Source organism: Castanea sativa, chromosome 1, assembly GCF_040712315.1.
Source record: "Castanea sativa cultivar Marrone di Chiusa Pesio chromosome 1, ASM4071231v1".
Classification (NCBI taxonomy): domain Eukaryota; kingdom Viridiplantae; phylum Streptophyta; class Magnoliopsida; order Fagales; family Fagaceae; genus Castanea; species Castanea sativa.
This window is the reverse complement of record NC_134013.1, coordinates 84200421-84220000: the sequence shown is the minus strand read 5'-3', so window position 1 is coordinate 84220000 and position 19580 is coordinate 84200421. Positions and strand designations below refer to the sequence as shown.

Sequence of the window (19580 nt, the reverse complement as noted above, 5' to 3'; positions counted from 1 at the left end):
AAAATAATAAATAAATAAATAAAGCCTAAATGATGAGGAGCCTAACATAGAGATTAAAAGATGAGGGTCAGCTCAAACAAAACATAGGGTGTCCTAGGTTCAAAGTAAAATGCAATTAAGAAGAAATTTCACAACAAAAAACATCTGTTTCTTCTAGGCAGTATAGAAGCTTTACGACACATCTGAAAATGCCACCATCATTGATTAAATTTTCTTTTTAGTAGGAAAGAATTCAATTATGTTAATAAAGGAAGAAGACCTTGTGCTTACGATGATGAACACAAAGAATCATAAGAATACAAATAAATCAAATGCTCTAAGAGAACCATCATTGATTAATTTAAATATATATGACAAACAATGACAGTTTTATGCTAAGAAATATAACCCATCCACCTGGAGAATTAGAAATATGACACTACTTTTTCTGCTGTTAGAGATAGGCCTCCATTTTGCCCAAGGGAGACAGGAGAGACGTGCAAAAATGCTATTTGATCAAAACTAAAATGAAGAAGGTTAGCAAGTTGCCTTTTCAGTATTTAAGTCCCTTAAAACTTCCAAAGAAACTAAGATAGAAGATTTCAAGGATAAATAAATAAAGAAAAAGGAAAGAAGAAGAAAACATGAAGTTTTATTCCTCCCTTTTGGAAAGGTGTAAGCCCCTGCAAAGAAGGGAAATTGAACCTGACAATTCATTAATTGACCTCATTAATGCTCTCACCATAAACATTATTGAAACTTTACCCTGTGGAAGTAAAGCATAAAATATGTTCAGCAATTGCAACCCCCCAGTTTAAGAAAATTCAGGCCTAATCTCTTAGCATCCCAAGTAACTTCATAACTACAACACTGACACTTCTACAAAGTAATTTTACCTCCAAAGTAACTGATCCCTATATATGCTTTGATTTCAAGCTCTCAGTAAGTGATTTGGCTTAAAGAAGTTCAAAACTACTAGTTGAGAACATAAAGTGGAATAAAAGCCTGCATTTCAAGCCAAGCAAAACAAGATGAGAAGACTATGGTTCTAGTCATCCACAAAATCAAGAATGATTTCTTCTCAACCAGGAAAAGATACTGTATACAAGTACTTCCATTTAATTACAGTTCTAATAACATGTTCTTTTCTACACGATGCTCAAAAGGCACTTCCTCTAGTGTTCCTTTCAACACTAAAATCAAATTGAAAAGAAATTCTACTTAGAATAATAAACTGTCCATTTGCTTTGAGACGAATTAACGAGCAGAGACAACCATCAAAATAAATATAATCAATTCTAGTAGAGAGATATCTGACCTTAAACTTGGATCGCTCGAACAAGGAGTGATGAACCAACCTTGAGCACAACTGTAACCAGAGTAGATCAGCTGTAATAACAAATGGATTAGTAGCAATCTTGTATTAGTAAGACCTAATATATAACCCCATCGAAAAATTTTAAGAAGCACAGAGCTACATATATTGGACCATGATAATAATAAATAATAATGAAAACAAGTTGCATCTGAACACATGAAAAAAAAAATTTATATATTTATATATAATATATGTAAATTGGCTGTTCCAAAAATAAGTTTTTCTGATATATCTTTTTTTTTTAAATGTGTTTTGTGACTTCTCTATTTCTCGACAAAAAGAAAAGGTAGGAAATGCAAAAACCAAGCTTCAATTGATATCTAATCGCAGTTGAAAGATTCAGTTTTCTGATTTCCTACATTATCAACAAAAACAAAAAAAGACAAAGACAAACTTCAAGTGAACAATCATAAGCACTTTAATCTAATTGCATACTTCAACCAGTCTATTCTATCATCCTGGCTGTTCTGTTTTCTAGTCCTTTCTGAAAACCCCGAGATTCTTTACATTTGGAATCTAAATTAGAGACAGAGAAGTTCCTTTAAGTTCACGAGCATGTGGCTTTAGAAAGATTTTTTCTAGAGAAAACTCGTGGTTGATGGAACAGTTACAATTTCAGCAGTTAAGTCTTATGCGTTTTCTTCTTTGAATATTTATTTGGCTTGATCAAACTCATTTGACCAAGCTTCAAATTATTTGGACAACATATTTGACATTTCAACATTTAAGTCATTCTTCTGTTAAGGTTCAGCATGCAGGAAGGATCATATTCTGAACTATGGAAGGAAAACAAAATTAGCTACATGGCAATTAAGTTACAACACCCAACACATTTTCTAATATTGCATAACAAAGATATAAACTCATCTCTAATTGAGAATATATTTTCTCGTCTTGTTTAAAACATCTACTAAAGAAAATTAATATCAGGGAAATTAGTTTTACAGAAATGCTATATATATGTAACAAATTGTAAATTACTTCCCCACCCCTGATATTCATTCGTTCAGGTTCTAGACAAGGCCTACATAAAATTCCTAGATACCAAGTAGCAGATTAAAAACTGACATCCACCTACGAAAGATGGCCCAGCACAATTAAGAGTCTTCAAGGTCTAAACTAAATTAAACTGCAATGTTGATGGTATAACACCTCAACGCATATATCAAACTCAGAGATAAAGCAATCAAGACATTCAACCAGACCTTATTTGTAATTGGACCTTGTGCAAGATAAGGTTTTTCATTGCGTAATTGGTGGAAGCCATAAGCAACTTGGGCATCCATTCCTGCATGAGGAACGGATAAAATATAATAAGATTCATGATAACAAATTAAAAATTCCTAAGTACAAAGAATCTCGAATGGTTGCCAATCAGACCAAATGTTTACAAACAAAATAATTACTCTCGCAAGGTTTTTTTTTTTTTGGGTGTACATGCATTAATTTAACGGAACATGTTTGGTGCCCTAAATAGTAGCAATGATCCTGAGATTCAATCTACTCTTAATTTTACAGTGGTTTCTGAACAAAGTTTGCAGTAGATGCAACTTCATTGAACATGGTGATTTCTAAGAGTTCAGTTCCTAGGTGAAATACCAAAGGAATCAAGATGGATATAGGGATGCACAGGAGCACCACTAAGGAATTAGCTTGGCACACAAAAGCCTCCTTTGGTAAGACCCATTTAATGAATTACTGCGAGCTCCAGCATTTTAGATTTAAATTCAATACATGTTAATGAGCTGAGATGAGCATATATCATAGAAAGTTACCAATCTCCCACCAAGTCAAAAACCATACGTGCACCAAATTTAATTCAACCAGTCAAGATAACATACCAATGCTAAAGTAATTATAAAACACTCCTTCATAGGAAGTCACTTTCTCAGGCAACGCCCCCTCAACTTCCAAACCCTGCGGTTGCAAAAGATCTTCCACCATTAAAATCAAAGACATGCATCACAAAAAAATCCAAAAGCAAAGAATCTCAATTAGCAATAAAGATGCATTAACAAAACAAATGAAACATGTGTATCAAGATTTATGAACCATTTGACTTAAGTATCTAAATTATTCCATCTTATTTTCCCAAACCAACTCTGACTACTCTCATCATAAACTCTTCAATTGCATATGCAATGATTATTCCTTTACACTAAGGACCTGCCAGTTCTTGCCAATGAAATACTTACCCAAAAAAATAAAATTAGTTCTTGCCAACGAAATGTTCATAACAGACTGACTGATAAATTTCCAGATACAACAATTCTGGTAGCGGGAAAATACACATTAACCAATATTTCAACTCAAATGAGAAAAACCTAAAAGATATATATATATATTTGACCTATATAGGAAAGTGCATTGGAGAGGCCTTCTTCAGTATACAATATCAGGGTCACTTTCTACACACTAGTATCCAAACAATGGAATCAACACGTGCTGTTTTCTAGGTTTTCAAAATCTCATTTAAATCAGTACTTTTAAGTATAAACATGTTTATTAACAACTCAGGAATCTTAGTTACATACATAATGCAAGAAAATAAAAGGCTGACATGAAACAGGCTTTCAACTGGCAACAAACTTTAGTATCACCAGCTTCAAAAATGGAATTCAATGCTTCATTTTGAAGCTTTCCCATTATCCTTACTAGCATGTTCAGTAGGGAAGAAGGAAAATTGGAAGGATACAAAATGAAGCAAGGATTGGAAAGTGAGAGAATGGAGAAGATACCAATTTTCCTTCATGTGTGTTTGGTAGAAGAGATAGTAAAAAGAGATGATAGAAAATAGATACTATTTTACTATGTTTGGTTGAGAAGAAAAATGAGGGGAAATAAATGACAATTAGACAATTTGCTTTCAAGTGCTTGCGGTGACTGGGTAAACTAGGGATGCTAACATAGGACAGATTAGAGAATCTATCTGTGTGCTTGTGGTGGGTTAAGGTTTAGCAGGATTTGTAGATTCAAGGTTTAGAAACTTTGAAAAGAAGATTTGAGGCTCAAGAATAATTAGGGTTTTGCAAGGAAGAGAAAAGATTTGATTTAGGGTTGAAAAAGAGGTAAGATGAAAAAAAATTAAAATAAAAAATATCTGTTATCTGGGAATAGTGCGTGCGAACAATATGCGTGAATGACCATAAAAACCTAGTTAACATGGGCACTTATTCTTGGGATTTCCCTTAATCTTAGGCTTTCAAAGATGATATTGTTTCTCTAACCACGCAACATTGGCGCCATCAAATTCCAACTATGTTCTCCACCCAAATAAAAGGCAACGAAGGAGATCCTATAGGTTGCAATCAAAAATAATTCATGTAAAGCATTTTTGAACAAAAGGTCCTCACACCAAAAATCATGACAAAACCGAATTCATGCACAATTCCCCACAAAGAATTTTATATAACACAAAAAAGTATCCCAACCTCCTCCAATGCCTTTCCAAAGACAAAACCCCTACGAACCTCTAACCTCATCCATGATCCAACCCCCCCCCCCCCCACCCCTTCCCCTAAGCTTCACCATATTTGGGAGAGATAATACACCTTCAAAGCTACTCCCTCTCTACTACAAATCTCCATAACCATCCTAGGAGCGCCTAACTAAATATGCTTGACTTATGCATCCCCAACCCTCATCCCCTTGAAAGAGAACACACAAAACCCCAATCAACTTAATGAAACTTTCTAGCAACTTCCATATCCACCCCCCCCCCCCCCTTTTTCACAAAAATCTCTTTGAAATTTCTCCAGTCTATTACAATACAAGTGGGTATTAGAGGGGCATAAAAAAATAGGCAAAGAAGAAAACATACTCTTAATCAAAGTGAGCCTCCTCCCTTTAAAAGATAAGTCTTCTTCCATCAAGCCAGCCTGCATTCGATTCTTTTAATAATCTAATTTCACACCACTCTAGCATTAATTTTGGAGCCTAGTGGCAGTCTGAAATACAGCATTGGCAATTGATCCCAATTACAACACAGGATTAACACAAGCTCTGTTATCCTTCTTACTTCCCCTATTGCCTAATTCACTCTTACTCAATTTAACCCTTATCTCTACCTCACAAAACAGAATTGTATCATCAGCAAACAGGAGATGAGAAATCTCCATAGTTCCTCCCCCCCCCCCCCCAACCCCCAACCCTTCCCCCATAAACAAGATAACAAGTTTTTCAAGGCAAGATTCTCAAAAGAACTGATATGTCATAGGTGATGACAGACATAAGATTATCATATCAGAGAGTTGACTGGTATAAAGCTGAATTTGTTTAGAATGGGGCAACAACTCCAAACATGTATATGCACATTATATGATTTGGCAGATAAATATCACAACATAAACATGTGCAATAAGAAACTAAAATATATATATATATATATATATATATATATATATATATTAATGTTTAAAGGGTAAAATCATTCAGCACAAGCAGCTAGCCAACTAAAATAGTACTATAGTAGAATGTGAAGTAACTAGATCAGCAACCTCATCAAGAGAACACTCTTCTGTATGCTTCAAAGAGTAGGGTGGATCAACAACTTCGCCATTTGGCATTGACAGCAAGATATGCCAACTGAAACATCAAAAACAGATTTTTAATAACTGTTAGCCTCATCAATAAGCCATCATAAAATAGTAATTTGACCAAAAACAAGGGTGACCATAACAAAGTGATGCTAAGATAACTATTTGATCATAAGAGAAACAAATTATATGATTTATAGTTTATACTGGCAAGTGACAGAACTATTTAAAACATAATAGAGCACTGAAGATATTTTACAAAATATAAGAGATCGTTGTTGAAATCTTTTTTTTAATTGTTGATTTTCAACAATCACTTAAAGACCAAAAAATCTATAACTATGGTTTATATATCTTTATTATATTTTTTGCACTTGTTATCACATAACTAGTAAAGGGCATGCTCAGCAATAAACTTTCTTGTATAATAAAACAAATCCAGAGCCACCACCTAATGCTTAACCATTTATACTTTACGAAAATGAAAAATAAGGATGAATTGTTCACTTCTTTCTTACACTTTTTGTCAAATGAACATATGACCAAGTACTTATTCTACATTTCACAATAAAAGTAATGGTAATTTCAATCAAATTCTACTGGCTATTTAATGAATTACAATTACAATTTTTTAGCTTTTTTTTATAGGTAAATTGTAATTTTTAGCATTATGGTATATGAGCTTTCTCATGAGATATCGTTCTTGAGCCCAATGTCCCAAAGCATTAACCTCTTTCAATTTCTAAAACTTATTTTATAAGGTAATATGAAATTTCATTAGAAAGTGGAGAAATCTCATCTATACAGGGAGTGTAATCTTAAGTCATACAACTTGCACATATATTCATTTCTGGCAAGGCATAACCAATCACCAGAGATATTAATCAGCATCACAACCCCCAAAAATCAGAACATAGTGTAAGTGAGAAAGCTAACCTATCCAAACGGCAGATATCACCTGTACTAGCCCGGTGGAGAGATCTTTTGACGGCTGATTTCCATGCAAAAGGAAACGAACCACCCTGACAAAAACACATTCAACTCAAACCCATAGCTCAACAAGCATAGCAAAACATCACTTGGAAAACCCAAAATTTTAAAAATAAAAAACTACCTTAGAATGCAAAGATAAGAAAAGCTTACCCAACCAAAACTCCTAGATAGATCATTCCCAGTACCAAGCGGAATAATCCCTACAGGAGGAAACGACTCCCTATTCTCTTTTTTAAGCTCTCCCAAACTTCCCAGCACCCAACCCACTGTTCCATCTCCTCCAGCAACCTATTCAACAATCTCACTATATACATATCACATTTCATATGAATAATATCATTATTATTAATAATTGATTATTAATTAATTTCAGAGGCGCAATATGCACCAGTAAAAAAGAGTGAGTTAATTCGAGCTAAAAAAACAAAAACAAAAACAAAAAAAACAAAAAAAAAGTAGAAAAAGACCAAAAAAACAAGAGCTTATCAATTAAAAAAGTAACACAATCTATCGAGAATCAAAATCCGACCCACAAATTTTGGAACATGTCAATTAAGGAAGTAACAAACAAATAGAGTGTATGACTTCTGATAATATAGAATGACACTAAGCCAAGGCTTGATTGTTCATGTTGTTGAGGTTGTTGATTTATATTAGCGCAAAGATAACATACCATAACTCTTAACCTTTCACGAGTGTCTTTGGCACAAGAGTCACCAATCCCAGCCAACATCTCCAGACATTTCAAACCATACTGTACAAACTCATGCGGCTTCACATCCTTCAAATCAAAAACCTGCATTTTTTTTTTTCCAAAAAAATTTCCCAATTCAAAAATTTTTTTAAAAAAAAAAAGTTCACAACCTGTTTGACAAAATGCCTCACAGAAACAAACAAACTCTATTTTGTAATTTTTTTTTTTTTCCATACCTGTTCTTCGGCAATCAGTTGAAGCAGCCTCTCTTTAAGCTCAGGCCCGTGTCGACCACCGCTACGAGCGTTGATGAACACAACCATAGGAGCCTCGGGCGGCCCGACATTGAGGTCGGTCCGCTCGTGAAACCGAGCCTCGCCGGCCGTAGGGTCTTGGAGGCGAATAGCGTCGCGCATGGCGAAACGAAGGTACTGCGGCATTACTAGCCTCCGCCGCAGCTCTTCCTTGTCAATTCTCATACCCGATAACCCGCACCCTCGAATCGAATCTATCACGGACCCCCTCGTCACGACCCGAGTCGCCGTTTCGCCCGAACCCGACGCCGGTGAATCCATTTCGGGTTTTTTTTAGTATCTCTCTCTCTCTCTCTCTCTCTCTAAAACTATTATTGAATTTTTGGGCGTTAGTTTCAACTTTCGACTTTTTAAAGTTTTAGAGGGAGAGAGAGAGAGAGAGAGAGAGAGAGAATATGAGGAAATTATAATCGGTCATTGGCTTGGATTTTTGTCTGGTGGTGTTTGGGTGGGGACCGTTTTTTTTCTTTTTGTGCGTGTGAAAGTGTCAGAGAGATTGCCCTTCTGGAGATCGGTTATTTACTTAAGGACCAGCTTTACTTTGGTGGTTGGGTTGGGCGTGGGGTTATACGTTTTCTAAAGTGTTCCATCACTTTGTAAAAGAGAGTTAAGAATGCCAACTGTGCCAACTAATTCCAGAATCTTTGTTGGCAACGTACTGTCTGAACGGTAAAGTGTTTGTTACAACTTATGGATATAACCTCTCTTATTTTTGTTCTAGATCCAGTTACGGTAAGGGGTGTCTTTATTGTAATTGTAAAATAAGCATTTTGAGAAAGTTTTAATACCACTTTAATGAAAAATATAAGAAATCTATCATAAAAATCAATTGTTTTTTTCCCCATCAAAAGTTTCTAATATTAGTTTCAAAACCAAAGTTTTCAAGGCATTTGTTAAAATTCCTCTATGTTCTAATATCCTAGCAGTACAATTCTTGGTTGGTTTGGCAAAATTTTCTATATATGGTGTCCGTTTAAGAACAGCTTATTTAGCTGAAATTGAAAATTTTTTGCTGAAAATGTAGAAAATAGGTTGAAAAATAAGCTAAATAGTACAGTAAGACCTATGAATAGTATCAAAAAATACAATGAGACCCATAAATAGTAGCAAAAATAATCTAAAAGTGTAGATAAGCTGAAAAATGCAGCTCATCCCAATCGTACACTAGAAAATGTGGTGTGCTTAAGTACTTGTAACATCAAAGTACATTTGTTGATCTGATGTAAGCATTTATATTCAGGCAAGATTTCCATTCGTAGCAATCCAATGCACACAATATCGATATTTGGTGTCCATTTGAAAACAGCTTATGTAGCTAAAGTTAAAAAAAAAAATTGCTAAAAGTGTAGAAAATAGGTTAAAAAGTAAGCAGGATAGTATAGTGAGACCCATGAATAGTATAAAAAAATACAGTGGGACCTATGAATAATAGCAAAAATAAGTTGAAAGTGTAGATAAGTTAAAAATTTTAACTCATCCCAAATGCACACTTGAAAATGTGTTGCGCTTAAGTACTTGTAACATTAAAGTACATTTGTTGATCTTATGTAAGCATTTCTATTCAAGCAAGATTTCTATTTGTAACAATCCAATGCACACAATATCGATGTGGTGCTATGTTCATGATAGGCCCAATGCATGCGAAAAGGATATCATGTACCCGTTATGTATAGCAAACTCTCTCATAATACGTGCAATCTACCAATATGTGGGGTACACTTGTAGTGAGAGACCAACTGCATGCAGCAAATAAAAAATATACCATCTCCCAATACAAGCTTGTACTAAATGTAAGTTAAACCCTCACTATATACATACCCATATTTTTCAGTAGCAGCTTATATTTCGTGTCAATGTTTACTGTCTTGCTTCTATTTGTCTAGACATGATCCTCACGGGTTCAAGTGATTGAAGAGTATATCTAACAAAGCAAATACAATTACCTCAATAATATATACCTTTCATTCTCCCTCTTTGTTGAATTTGGTTCTTTTGGGGATATTGTTGATGGTTATTTTATCTATAGTTTTACTTTGATAGTATGCTTTTCAATATTCATTTTTTTAGACTTGCCAGCCAATATGTATCTTATATAACTTGCTAAAAGATAATTATTCTTTTTTAAAAGAAGTATTAATAATTTATATATAAATAATAAATACTTGATATTGTAACTTGCATTTTGGCATGTTTCAGATGTATTAATTTAAATGACAACTCACGCAAGTTGTACTCCCAAAAAAAAAAAAAAAAAAACCACACACACAAGTAGATGAGTTCATTCCTAACTGAAATTTGAAAACAAGCAGTTACAATCCGTGCATTCTCATTTATTATCTAAAACGACTCTCAAAGCACGTAATATTTTTCACATTTCAGAATCAAGGCATGCTGCATATATGCACCAAGTTGCATCATATCTAGTAGTATAGAAGCTTCCCTAACCTATCAATAAAAATGTGTGAAAGCGACAATGTTAACTAAGATTTACTTAGTGTGTGTGTGCGTTTAATTAGATCAATATATTATCCTCAATTTATTTTATTTATTAAATAAAAATACATTTTTAATCCAAAAAGAAAAATATATTTGTACCTCAAGAGATCTGAAACGTTAAAAATTTATATATATTTTTTGACATGGAAGTTCCACTATGAAAAGGTAAGTGATGTATCTATCAAGGCACACAGACTTCATTATTGTGTTTAAATTCCGGGAAAGAGAGCAATTCAATAGGTGTGATTTGATTTGTGGCTCAAGAAAGAAAGAAATAACTTTGTGGTGGTGGGTGTAGTTCTATGAATCTATCATACTACGGGACTAATGCATATCATAGTGGCAGCCTGGCAGGTACAGCAGACATAAAAATGTTAGTCACTTGTCAGACACTCTTCTATTGGTTTCCCCCTCGTGCTCAACGTTATATATTCTTTTCCCCTTCTCCTCATTTTTTGTTGCTTTTATTATTAAGAAGATTGATGCAGGGAATCGCTAGCTGTTTCATCTTGACCACGCAATGCCCATGAGCTTGTGTTCATTTTTCTACTTCTTGCAATCACATGCACAATAAAGAGGAAGCTCGTGACATCTAATTCTCTGTCTATATCAATGAATAATTCAAGATACACAATCATTCATGCATCTAATTTATTAATTTCACACTTGCTAAGTAAAGAACACTCAGCATTTAATTCTTGCAAAAAAGGCAAATATATATATATATATATATATATGGGGGCCAAATTTTTCCCAACCAGCACCAAAAATAATCCACAAAAGCTTATCTATTTTTACTAAAGTGCTTGTGCAAGTATACACAAGCATTGCTGTGCATTCAAATTTTTATTATTTCTTTGCATATTCCAAAAATGCAGGAAAAGAGTGGGTGATTGTTGTCACATACGAAGAGAAATAAACAATTAAAAAAATCAAAAAAATTGATATTTTAATGAAATAAATTTTAAAATAAATAATATGATGTAAGTATTTTGGAAAAGTGGTCGATGCGACTATAAGTAGCCGTTGATATTTTATGCCTTATGCAATCTACGACTTTATCTTGATCACTCATGATCACACATGTTTAAAAATTACAAAAGTAGGTGTAAGCATGATTGTGTTCATAAACCAACTATATATTATTATTCATACACCCCCAGAAAAAAAATTTAACAAATATGAGCGCATGCAAGGTTTTTTTTTTCTCTCTCTTGTGGCAACTAAGTGTGTATTTGACTCCAAATTAAAATGCCACCTTATTTTATTATTCAGATTATTTTTGCTACTATTCATAGACCCCACTACACTTTTTGGTACTATTCATGAGTCTTATTGTACTATTTCAACTAACTTTTACTTTTATTTACAGTACTTTTTATAAAAAAATTCAATTTCAGCAAATTAACGTGATGAAACACAAGCTCGTCAGTCACAGTGAATGTGTCCAGATGAAGCCAAACCCTAGTTTCCGCAGAGATGGATTCGACGAAGTTGTTCCCTTAGTGTGGTCATCAGTGTGGTGTCTACCACAACGTCTCCGATGCCAAAGTTATTATAAGTAAAGAATAAAGCGCTATGGTAAAAAAAAACAAGTAGTATTTCTGAGTGTGTCTATGTACCTTGTGCTGGCGCTTGTGAGGATCTTATATATATGTTTTTACAACCTCTAGTCATTGTGGTATTTATTGTGGCTTTAATGTCTCTTTTAGTAACACCTTAGGCTCTGTAATGTGGACTTCAATATGCGTTCAACAATCTGTACAGCTGTTTTTGTAACCGTCCGAGACATTATTGCCTGTATTAAATGGTTTGGATATCTTCGTCAATGATGTGGACATTTGATGGGCTTGTCTACAGGAATGACCTCTTCGACAATGCTGATCTCGTCCATGGAAGTTGAATTCGTCAATCCCATCAGTTGCCCCCGGATTCTGTGGTTGTCATGAAGTGTTAGTGACGATCATAGAATTTGAAAGGTCCACGGACTGTATATGACTCTTGGGATTTCGCTCCATATTAACGTGGCTCAATTTGACTGCTAGAGTTAATGCTCCAGTTGCATGACCTTTGAGTTACCCGCTGAATTTCAGTTTCTTGGGCTTTGGTTTTTAAACTTTTCCTCTCCTCATCCTTTCTTTTTACCTTTTCAAGTTCCCAATCATTGCTCTGGGTGTTTTCTCCTCTGCTCCCCCTTTGTGATTTTCCTCCAGGCTGGTGCGTGGCGGAGCTTCCCATATTTTCCGTTTTAAGGTATGTCTTCCATCTCTTCTTTTGATTCTTCTCCCTTATAGACGTACACCGTGCTAAATTTCTGATTTCCTTTCCCTCTTCTTTCACGTTTGTTTCTGGGATTTTAGGACTTTATCTTTCTCCTTGGTTCTTTTGGTTTTTCCATGGTTAGTGGCTCTGAGGTTAGGATAGCTTGCCCTTTGATTTCTTTTCTTTTTGCGCGTTTAGGGGGGTCTTTAGGAATTTTCCCATACTTCGAGAATTTTGTTTTTGAGGGCAACAGCCTGAGCGTTGCCTTGGCCGATCTGTTGCCTTTGCTTCGTCAATCGATTGATTGGTTCGAGAGTCTAGTGAAAGAGCAGGAAATAATGTCTGAGGTTAGGTCTAGTGAACTCGAGACTGGGCTATTGTCTAGTGGTGACCCAACGGAGGATGATACTGCCGTCTCTACCTTTCGAGAGGTTAGGGCTTTTCATGCTCTTGAGGAGGTGTGTGGGTTAGACGCTGATACATTGGGTAGATTTAAGAACAGATTCCAGTTCCCAGATCAAGTTAGGGTTCACCTGCCTACTGATAGGGATCGGGCTTGTCATTTCTTTCCTGGGGAGCTATGCTTTCATGAGTCTGCCTTCATCTGTGGGTTGAGATTTCCTGTCCACCCATTCATAATGGAGCTGCTAGACCATTTAGGTATTGCTCCTCGGCAACTTATGCCCAATTCATGGAGGATAGTGATCAGCTGTATGGGGATATGGTTGGCCGCTACGGACGAAGGCATGCTTACAGTAGACGAGCTCGTCTATCTGTATCACTTGAAAGAGTCCAAGGAATACAAGTACTATGAATTGGTGCCCTAGGAGAGAAGGACCAGGGTCGTCAGGGGTTTACCTTCGTCTTTTAGGTATTGGAAGTCCAGGTTTTTCTTTGTGTCTGGGGATGACTTTAAGACTCCCTCCGGTGGGGTTTGGGGTGATCTTTCGAGGTTACTTCGTCGGTGGGGAACCCCAACCTTAGGTGCGTCATTATTTCCTCTTGTCATTTGAGATTTACTACGTTTACTTTTATAGTCGCTAACTCTTTTGTTGCTTGTTTTGCACAGTTAAGAGACGACCCAAGCTTCAGAGTAGGTACAAGGAGCAGGTGAAGAAAGCGATCGCGTACGCGAAGACGATTGAAGATTAGGACGACTTGGTGAACCCGAGGACCCTCTCCTTCTATTGTTTTGGCCCAAAGCCTGCCGCCTTCGTCCTGCGCAACCTCGATATTGAGGAAAAAAAGAAACAAAAGAGTAAGTGTCAAGTTCGTCAGTGCTGATTCTTACGAAACCTTGATTTTTTTTTTTTAACAAGTTCCTTCCTTCTTGCAGAAATGACGACCAAGTTTGACAAAGATTTGTATGCAAAAATGAGGTCAAAAAAGGACGAGCCACTGTCCATCCTCGAGAAGAGGACGGTGCGCATCACCGAGAAGGGCCCCTTCGTCACTCTAACTGCCTCCGATACTCCTATCGTTTCAGGCACTAAAACGATGAGGACAGCATCTCCTGCCACCTAGATGGAGGAGATCCCCACTCCTGTTTCAAAAAGGCCGCGCTTATCTGACAAAGGGAAGGAGAATGTTGATTCTCGCTCGTCTTCCGTCTGGGATGATGAGAGGCTGGCGGTGGAAAGGGCACACGGGATCGTCACTACTAAGGACTTGAAGGTCTTCTCCGGCGTGCCTTTCAATGAGGTTGCAACTCGTCATGTCCATAAATTTGTTTAGGTAAAGAGCTCATGCAACTTTTAGTTTCGTTCCTCTTCCTTTTCATTGCATTTACAGCTTCAATTTTCCTTTCAGGTGTTAGGGGAGAGCCTTCATATTACCTCTGAGTACCTTACTCAAAAGGCTAAGGTGGCGTCTCTGGTATCCAGGATGGAGACTTTGGAGGTGGAGAATTCGACACTGAAGAAGAAACTCATCAATTCTATGGACGAGTCCACCACTTTAAAGGAGAAAGTCAAGACCTTGGGTTACGACCTTAGAGCTGAGCGTCAACTAACCCTGGAGAAAGACGAACAACTTCTAGGTGCCAAGGAAAGGATCAAAACTATTGCTGCTGATGTTGTTGAGGCTTTCCAGTAGACTGGCAAGTTTAATACCGTTCTCTTCAACTGGTATTTCAAGGGTTTTGAGCTTCTAAGGAGGTACCTCATCAAGCATCCCACCGGAGTGATCTTGGAGAACTTAGATTTGGAAGAGGTGGACAAAGAGATGGTAGTTGACGAAGCTGCTCAGTCCTCAGCTCCAGAAGGTGATGTTCCTGAGAGTGCCCTTACCAGAGATGACGCCGCTGCCGATTCCTGAACTTACTAGAAAATTCTTCTCTCTATTTTTTTTTTTTTGGGTGCCCCTTATGTTTTAGGCCTTTTCTAAGCTTATTTTAAGAACAATATCTTCGTCCCAGCGTTTATAGGCCTTAATTGAAAAGGAAGAAACAATGGTGCCCGCTGTTTTTGGGCTTAAGTTTAAATTGATAATAGCATACTTACTTGTTTGTGCTTTATTTTCCTTTTTGCGTCAATACTTTAGCAGAGAACTTTCAGTTGTGATCTTTCTTTTCTTCATCAACAATTTGTTCCCGTTTGGGGACTCAGATTTAGCCCAAGTCTTTTTCAAAAGATGCTTTCTTTCGTACGTGCTTTTTTATTACTTAGCCATTTTTTGAGATTTGTTGTGACTTACACCCTTTTAGGGATCTTGTCAGTCTTTTGGCTTCATCAGTAACTTACATCCGTCTAGGCGGAATCTTATTACTTAGCCGTTTTTTGAGATTTGTTGTGACTTACACCCTTTTAGGGATCTTGTCAGTCTTTTGGCTTCGTCAGTAACTTACATCCGTCTAGGTGGAATCTTAGTACTTAGCCATTTTTGGAGATTTGTTGTGACTTACACCCTTTTAAGGATCTTGTCAGTCTTTTGGCTTCGTCAGTAATTTACATCCGTCTAAGCGGAATCTTATTACTTAGCCATTTTTTGAGATTTTTTTTGACTTACACCCTTTTAGGGATCTTGTCAGTCTTTTGGCTTCGTCAGTAATTTACATCTGTCTAGGCGGAATCTTATTACTTAGACATTTTTTGAGATTCCCATCTACACTCAATAAAACATTAGTTGAATAGTTCTTTTATTGCTTTTTAGGATGCGTACAATCATGATAACTTCCTTGTCTGGAGTAATGGACGACCCGGTAGGGTCCCTCCTATGCGGGGCTGAGCTTTCCTTGGGTAGAGTCTCTAGTTGTTGGGGTGACCTTGCACAGAACGAGGTCTCCTATGTCGAGTCGTCTGAGCTTCACTCTCTTATTGTAGTACTCGGCCATCTTCTGTTGGTACTTTGTCATCTTATTGGAGGCCTTCTCTCTTACTTCGTCTAAGCAATCAAGGTTGACTCGTAGCTGGTGGTCATTATTGTCTTCGTGGTACGTCGCTCGCCTGATGTTGGTTATTCCTACTTCGACCGGGATTACTGCCTTAGTGTCATAGGTAAGTTTTAAAGGGGTTTCTCCTGTTGGGGTTCTTGCTGTGGTTTTGTAGGCCAAGCGCCCTTAGCATCGTCCAATTTGGTCTTGATAATCTTGAGTAGTGTCCGATTTGTCACCTCCATCTGTCCATTCGCCTGTGGATGTCCCGGGAACAAGAACTGGTTCTTGATTCCTAGGCCTGAACAGAAGTACTTAAAGTTTTGACTGTCGAACTGCCGCCCATTATCTGATATGATTGTTCGTGGAATCCCAAACCTGCAAATGATGTTCTTCCATACGAAATTATGGATTCTGGCTTCAATGATGGTTGCTGCCTCTGTTTCGACCCACTTCGTGAAGTAATCAATAGCGGCTAGTAGGAATTTTACTTGTCCTTTACCTTGAGGTAACGGGCCGACGATGTCAACTCCCCATTGCGCTAAGGGCCAGGGGGAGGATATCGTCGTCAACCTTTTGGCTGGAAGGTGTTGGACATTCCTAAACCTTTGGCACTTGTCACATTTCTTGACGAGTTCCCTTGCATCTCCCTGCATTATAGGCCAGAAATAACCTGTCTTGATAACTTTACTTACCAATGATCTAGGCCTGCATGGTCTCCGCAAACTCCTTTATGGATCTCTTCTAGGATGTATTTGGCTTCTTCTTCGTCCACACACTTTAGGTAAGGCATGGAAAATCCTCACTTGTGTAGTGCATCGTTCAAGATCGTGAACCTGGCGGCCCTCTTCTTGACCTTCCCAGCTTCCTCGATGTCTTGAGGGAGGTGTCAATCCTGGAGAAAGGATATGATTGGTGTCATCCAACTTCCTTTGCTCTGGATTGCCAATGCTGAGATTTCCTCAACGCTGGGGCGTTTCTGGATTTCCCTCACCAAACTCGTACTCACTGTTTCTTCTTCTGACAATGCCAGCTTTGTGACTTCATCTGCTAAAAAGTTCTGACTTCTGGGGATCTGCACAAATTCCACCTTGTCAAATTCCTGAACCAGATGCTTCGTCAGCCTGAGGTGTTTCTGCATTCTTTCCTCCTTTGCTTCATATTCTTCTTTAATCTGCCCTATCACCAGCTTTGAATCACTCTGGACTAGCAAGTTCTTAGCTCTGAGTGCCTTCCCGAGTCTTAATACCGTCAGTATTCCTTCGTACTCGACCTCATTATTAGTGGCCGAGAATCTCAGTTGAACTCCGTATTTGAGTATTTCTCTGTCAGAAGTGGTTATGACGACCCCTACTCCCCCCCTCCTTTGGGTTGACGAACCATCAATCTGAACTATCCACCGTTCTGTTTCGTCGATGAGGCCGTTTTCGTCTGGTACGGTGAATTCGGCGATGAAGTTCACCAAGGCTTGCGCCTTAATGGCTGTCTTGGGATGGTACTCAATGTCAAACTAGCTAAGTTCGATTGCCCACTGGACCATTCTTCCTACTGCTTCAGGTTTGTTCATGGATTTCCTGATAGGTTGATCCGTCATTATGAGAATAGGGTTCGCCTAAAAATATGGTCGTAGTTTGCGCTAAGCTACTATTAATGCGAATGCAATCTTTTCAATCCTCGGGTACTTTGCTTCAGCACTTTGGAAAGCTTAACTGACGTAGTAGACTGGGAGTTACTTCTTGTCCTCTTCTCAAATCAGAGCTGTGCTCACGGCGGAGGTTGATACTGCCAGATACAAATATAAGTTTTCTCCTTCCTTGGACGAACTCAAGAGGGGTGGACTACTCAGGTAACGCTTAAGTTCTTGAAACGCTGCCTCACACTCGTCAGTCCAGGCGAATGCCTGCTTCAACGTCTTAAAGAATGGCAAGCATTTGTCCGTCGCTTTAGAGACGAACCTACTGAGTGCAGCAATCCAACCTGTGAGCTTTTGGACTTCTTTGACAGTCTTGGGTGATGTCATGTTGAGTATGGCCTGCACCTTCTCCGGGTTTGCTTCTATTCCTTTTTGGGACACCATGAATCCCAAGAAATTTCCTGAGGCCACGCCAAAGGCACACTTGCTGAGATTCAACTTCATCTGGTACTGCCTAAAGGTAGCAAACGTCTCCTTCAAGTCGTCCAGATGGGCAAGTTCTTCTCTACTTTTAACGAGCATGTCATCTACGTACACCTCCATGTTTCTGCCAATCTGCTTGCTGAACATTTTGTTCACTAACTTCTGGTAGGTTGCTCCTGCATTCTTTAGTCCGAAGGGCATTACCTTATAGCAATAAAGCCCTTGACTTGTGTTGAAAGTAGTTTTTTCTTGATCTTCTTTAGCCATTTTTATTTTATTATATCCCAAGAAAGCATTCATGAACGTCAGTAACTTATGCTTAGCTGTAGAATCCACTCGCTGGTCCATCCTTGGTAGTGGAAAACTATCTTTTGGGCAGGCTTTGTTCAAGTCCATGAAGTCCACTTAGGATAGTAAACTTCTCGAATGAAGCCTACCACTCAGGATAGTAAACTTCGTCTGTGATTGCTTTGTTTCGTTCTGGGGCGAAGACATGTCATTTTTGCTGGACGGGTTTTCTTTCTGAATCTACATTCAGCTTATGCTGAATGACTTTTGGAGATATGCCTGGTATGTCTTCATGACTTCACGCAAAGACGTCCAGGTTTTCTTTAAGAAACTGGACGAGCCCTGCTCTCATTTCTGGACTCAGTGTCGTCCCTATCCTTGTTGTCTTTGTTGCCTCTCTTTTGACCAATTTCACGGTCTCTAGAGTTTCTATTTTGTCTTCTTCCTTCTCCTCGATTGTCCAGTTATGATTCTCCTTTGCTGCCAACACGACTTGGTAACACTCTCTAGCTAGGACTTGGTCTCCTTTCACCTTGCCGACATCGTTCTCCATTAGGAATTTTACTTTTAGGTAGTAGGTGGACGTGGCTGACTTCCATCGATTGAGCGTGGGCCTTATAATGATCACATTGTAAGACAAGGGGCAGTCTACCACTAAGAAGTCTAACTAACGGGTCAACTGCCTCGGGTAGGTTCACTGTTACTGTCAATGTCACTATGCCCTTGGGATATACTTTGTCTCCACTGAAACTGACGAGAGGGGAGTCAAAAGGACGCAACCTTCCTAGATCTAGCTTCGACTGCTAAAAAGTGGGAACATAGATGATGTTTGCGAAGCTACCATTGTCCACAAGGACCCTCTTGGTGTTGAACCCTTTTATTGTAAGCATTATGACTAAAGGATCATTATAAGGCTGCTTCACTCCCCTGGCATCTTCCTCGTTGAAGGACATGTCTTGGTACATCCGTCTCTGCTTAAATGGGAGTATCATGTAGTCGTTGTTCATTTACCTCTAATATACTTTCTTGAGGGATTTAAATGATCCTCCTGTGAATGGTCCCCCTATGATCGTCTTTATCTCTCCAATCACATTCTGTGGAGGTTGGGATGTATTATCTTCGTCTCTGGGCAAGGGCTCACGCTGGTTTTTGTTA

At 37.9% G+C, this 19580-nt stretch overlaps 1 protein-coding gene across 1 annotated transcript in view; it reads right to left on the bottom strand.

Moving 5' to 3' along the window:
* The window catches only part of LOC142618809 (diacylglycerol kinase 4-like), a 12313-nt gene extending 3978 nt beyond the window's left edge, over positions 1 to 8335 (bottom strand). The window contains exons 1-8 of the mRNA XM_075791842.1: positions 7816 to 8335; positions 7559 to 7681; positions 7036 to 7173; positions 6829 to 6914; positions 5854 to 5941; positions 3199 to 3274; positions 2563 to 2645; positions 1298 to 1368 (exon numbers count right to left, since the gene is read on the bottom strand). Coding sequence (XP_075647957.1) covers positions 1298 to 1368; positions 2563 to 2645; positions 3199 to 3274; positions 5854 to 5941; positions 6829 to 6914; positions 7036 to 7173; positions 7559 to 7681; positions 7816 to 8154 — 1004 coding nt within the window. The 5' untranslated portion in view covers positions 8155 to 8335. The remainder of the gene's footprint in view (positions 1 to 1297; positions 1369 to 2562; positions 2646 to 3198; positions 3275 to 5853; positions 5942 to 6828; positions 6915 to 7035; positions 7174 to 7558; positions 7682 to 7815) is intronic.
* Positions 8336 to 19580: the final 11245 nt, after the last annotated feature.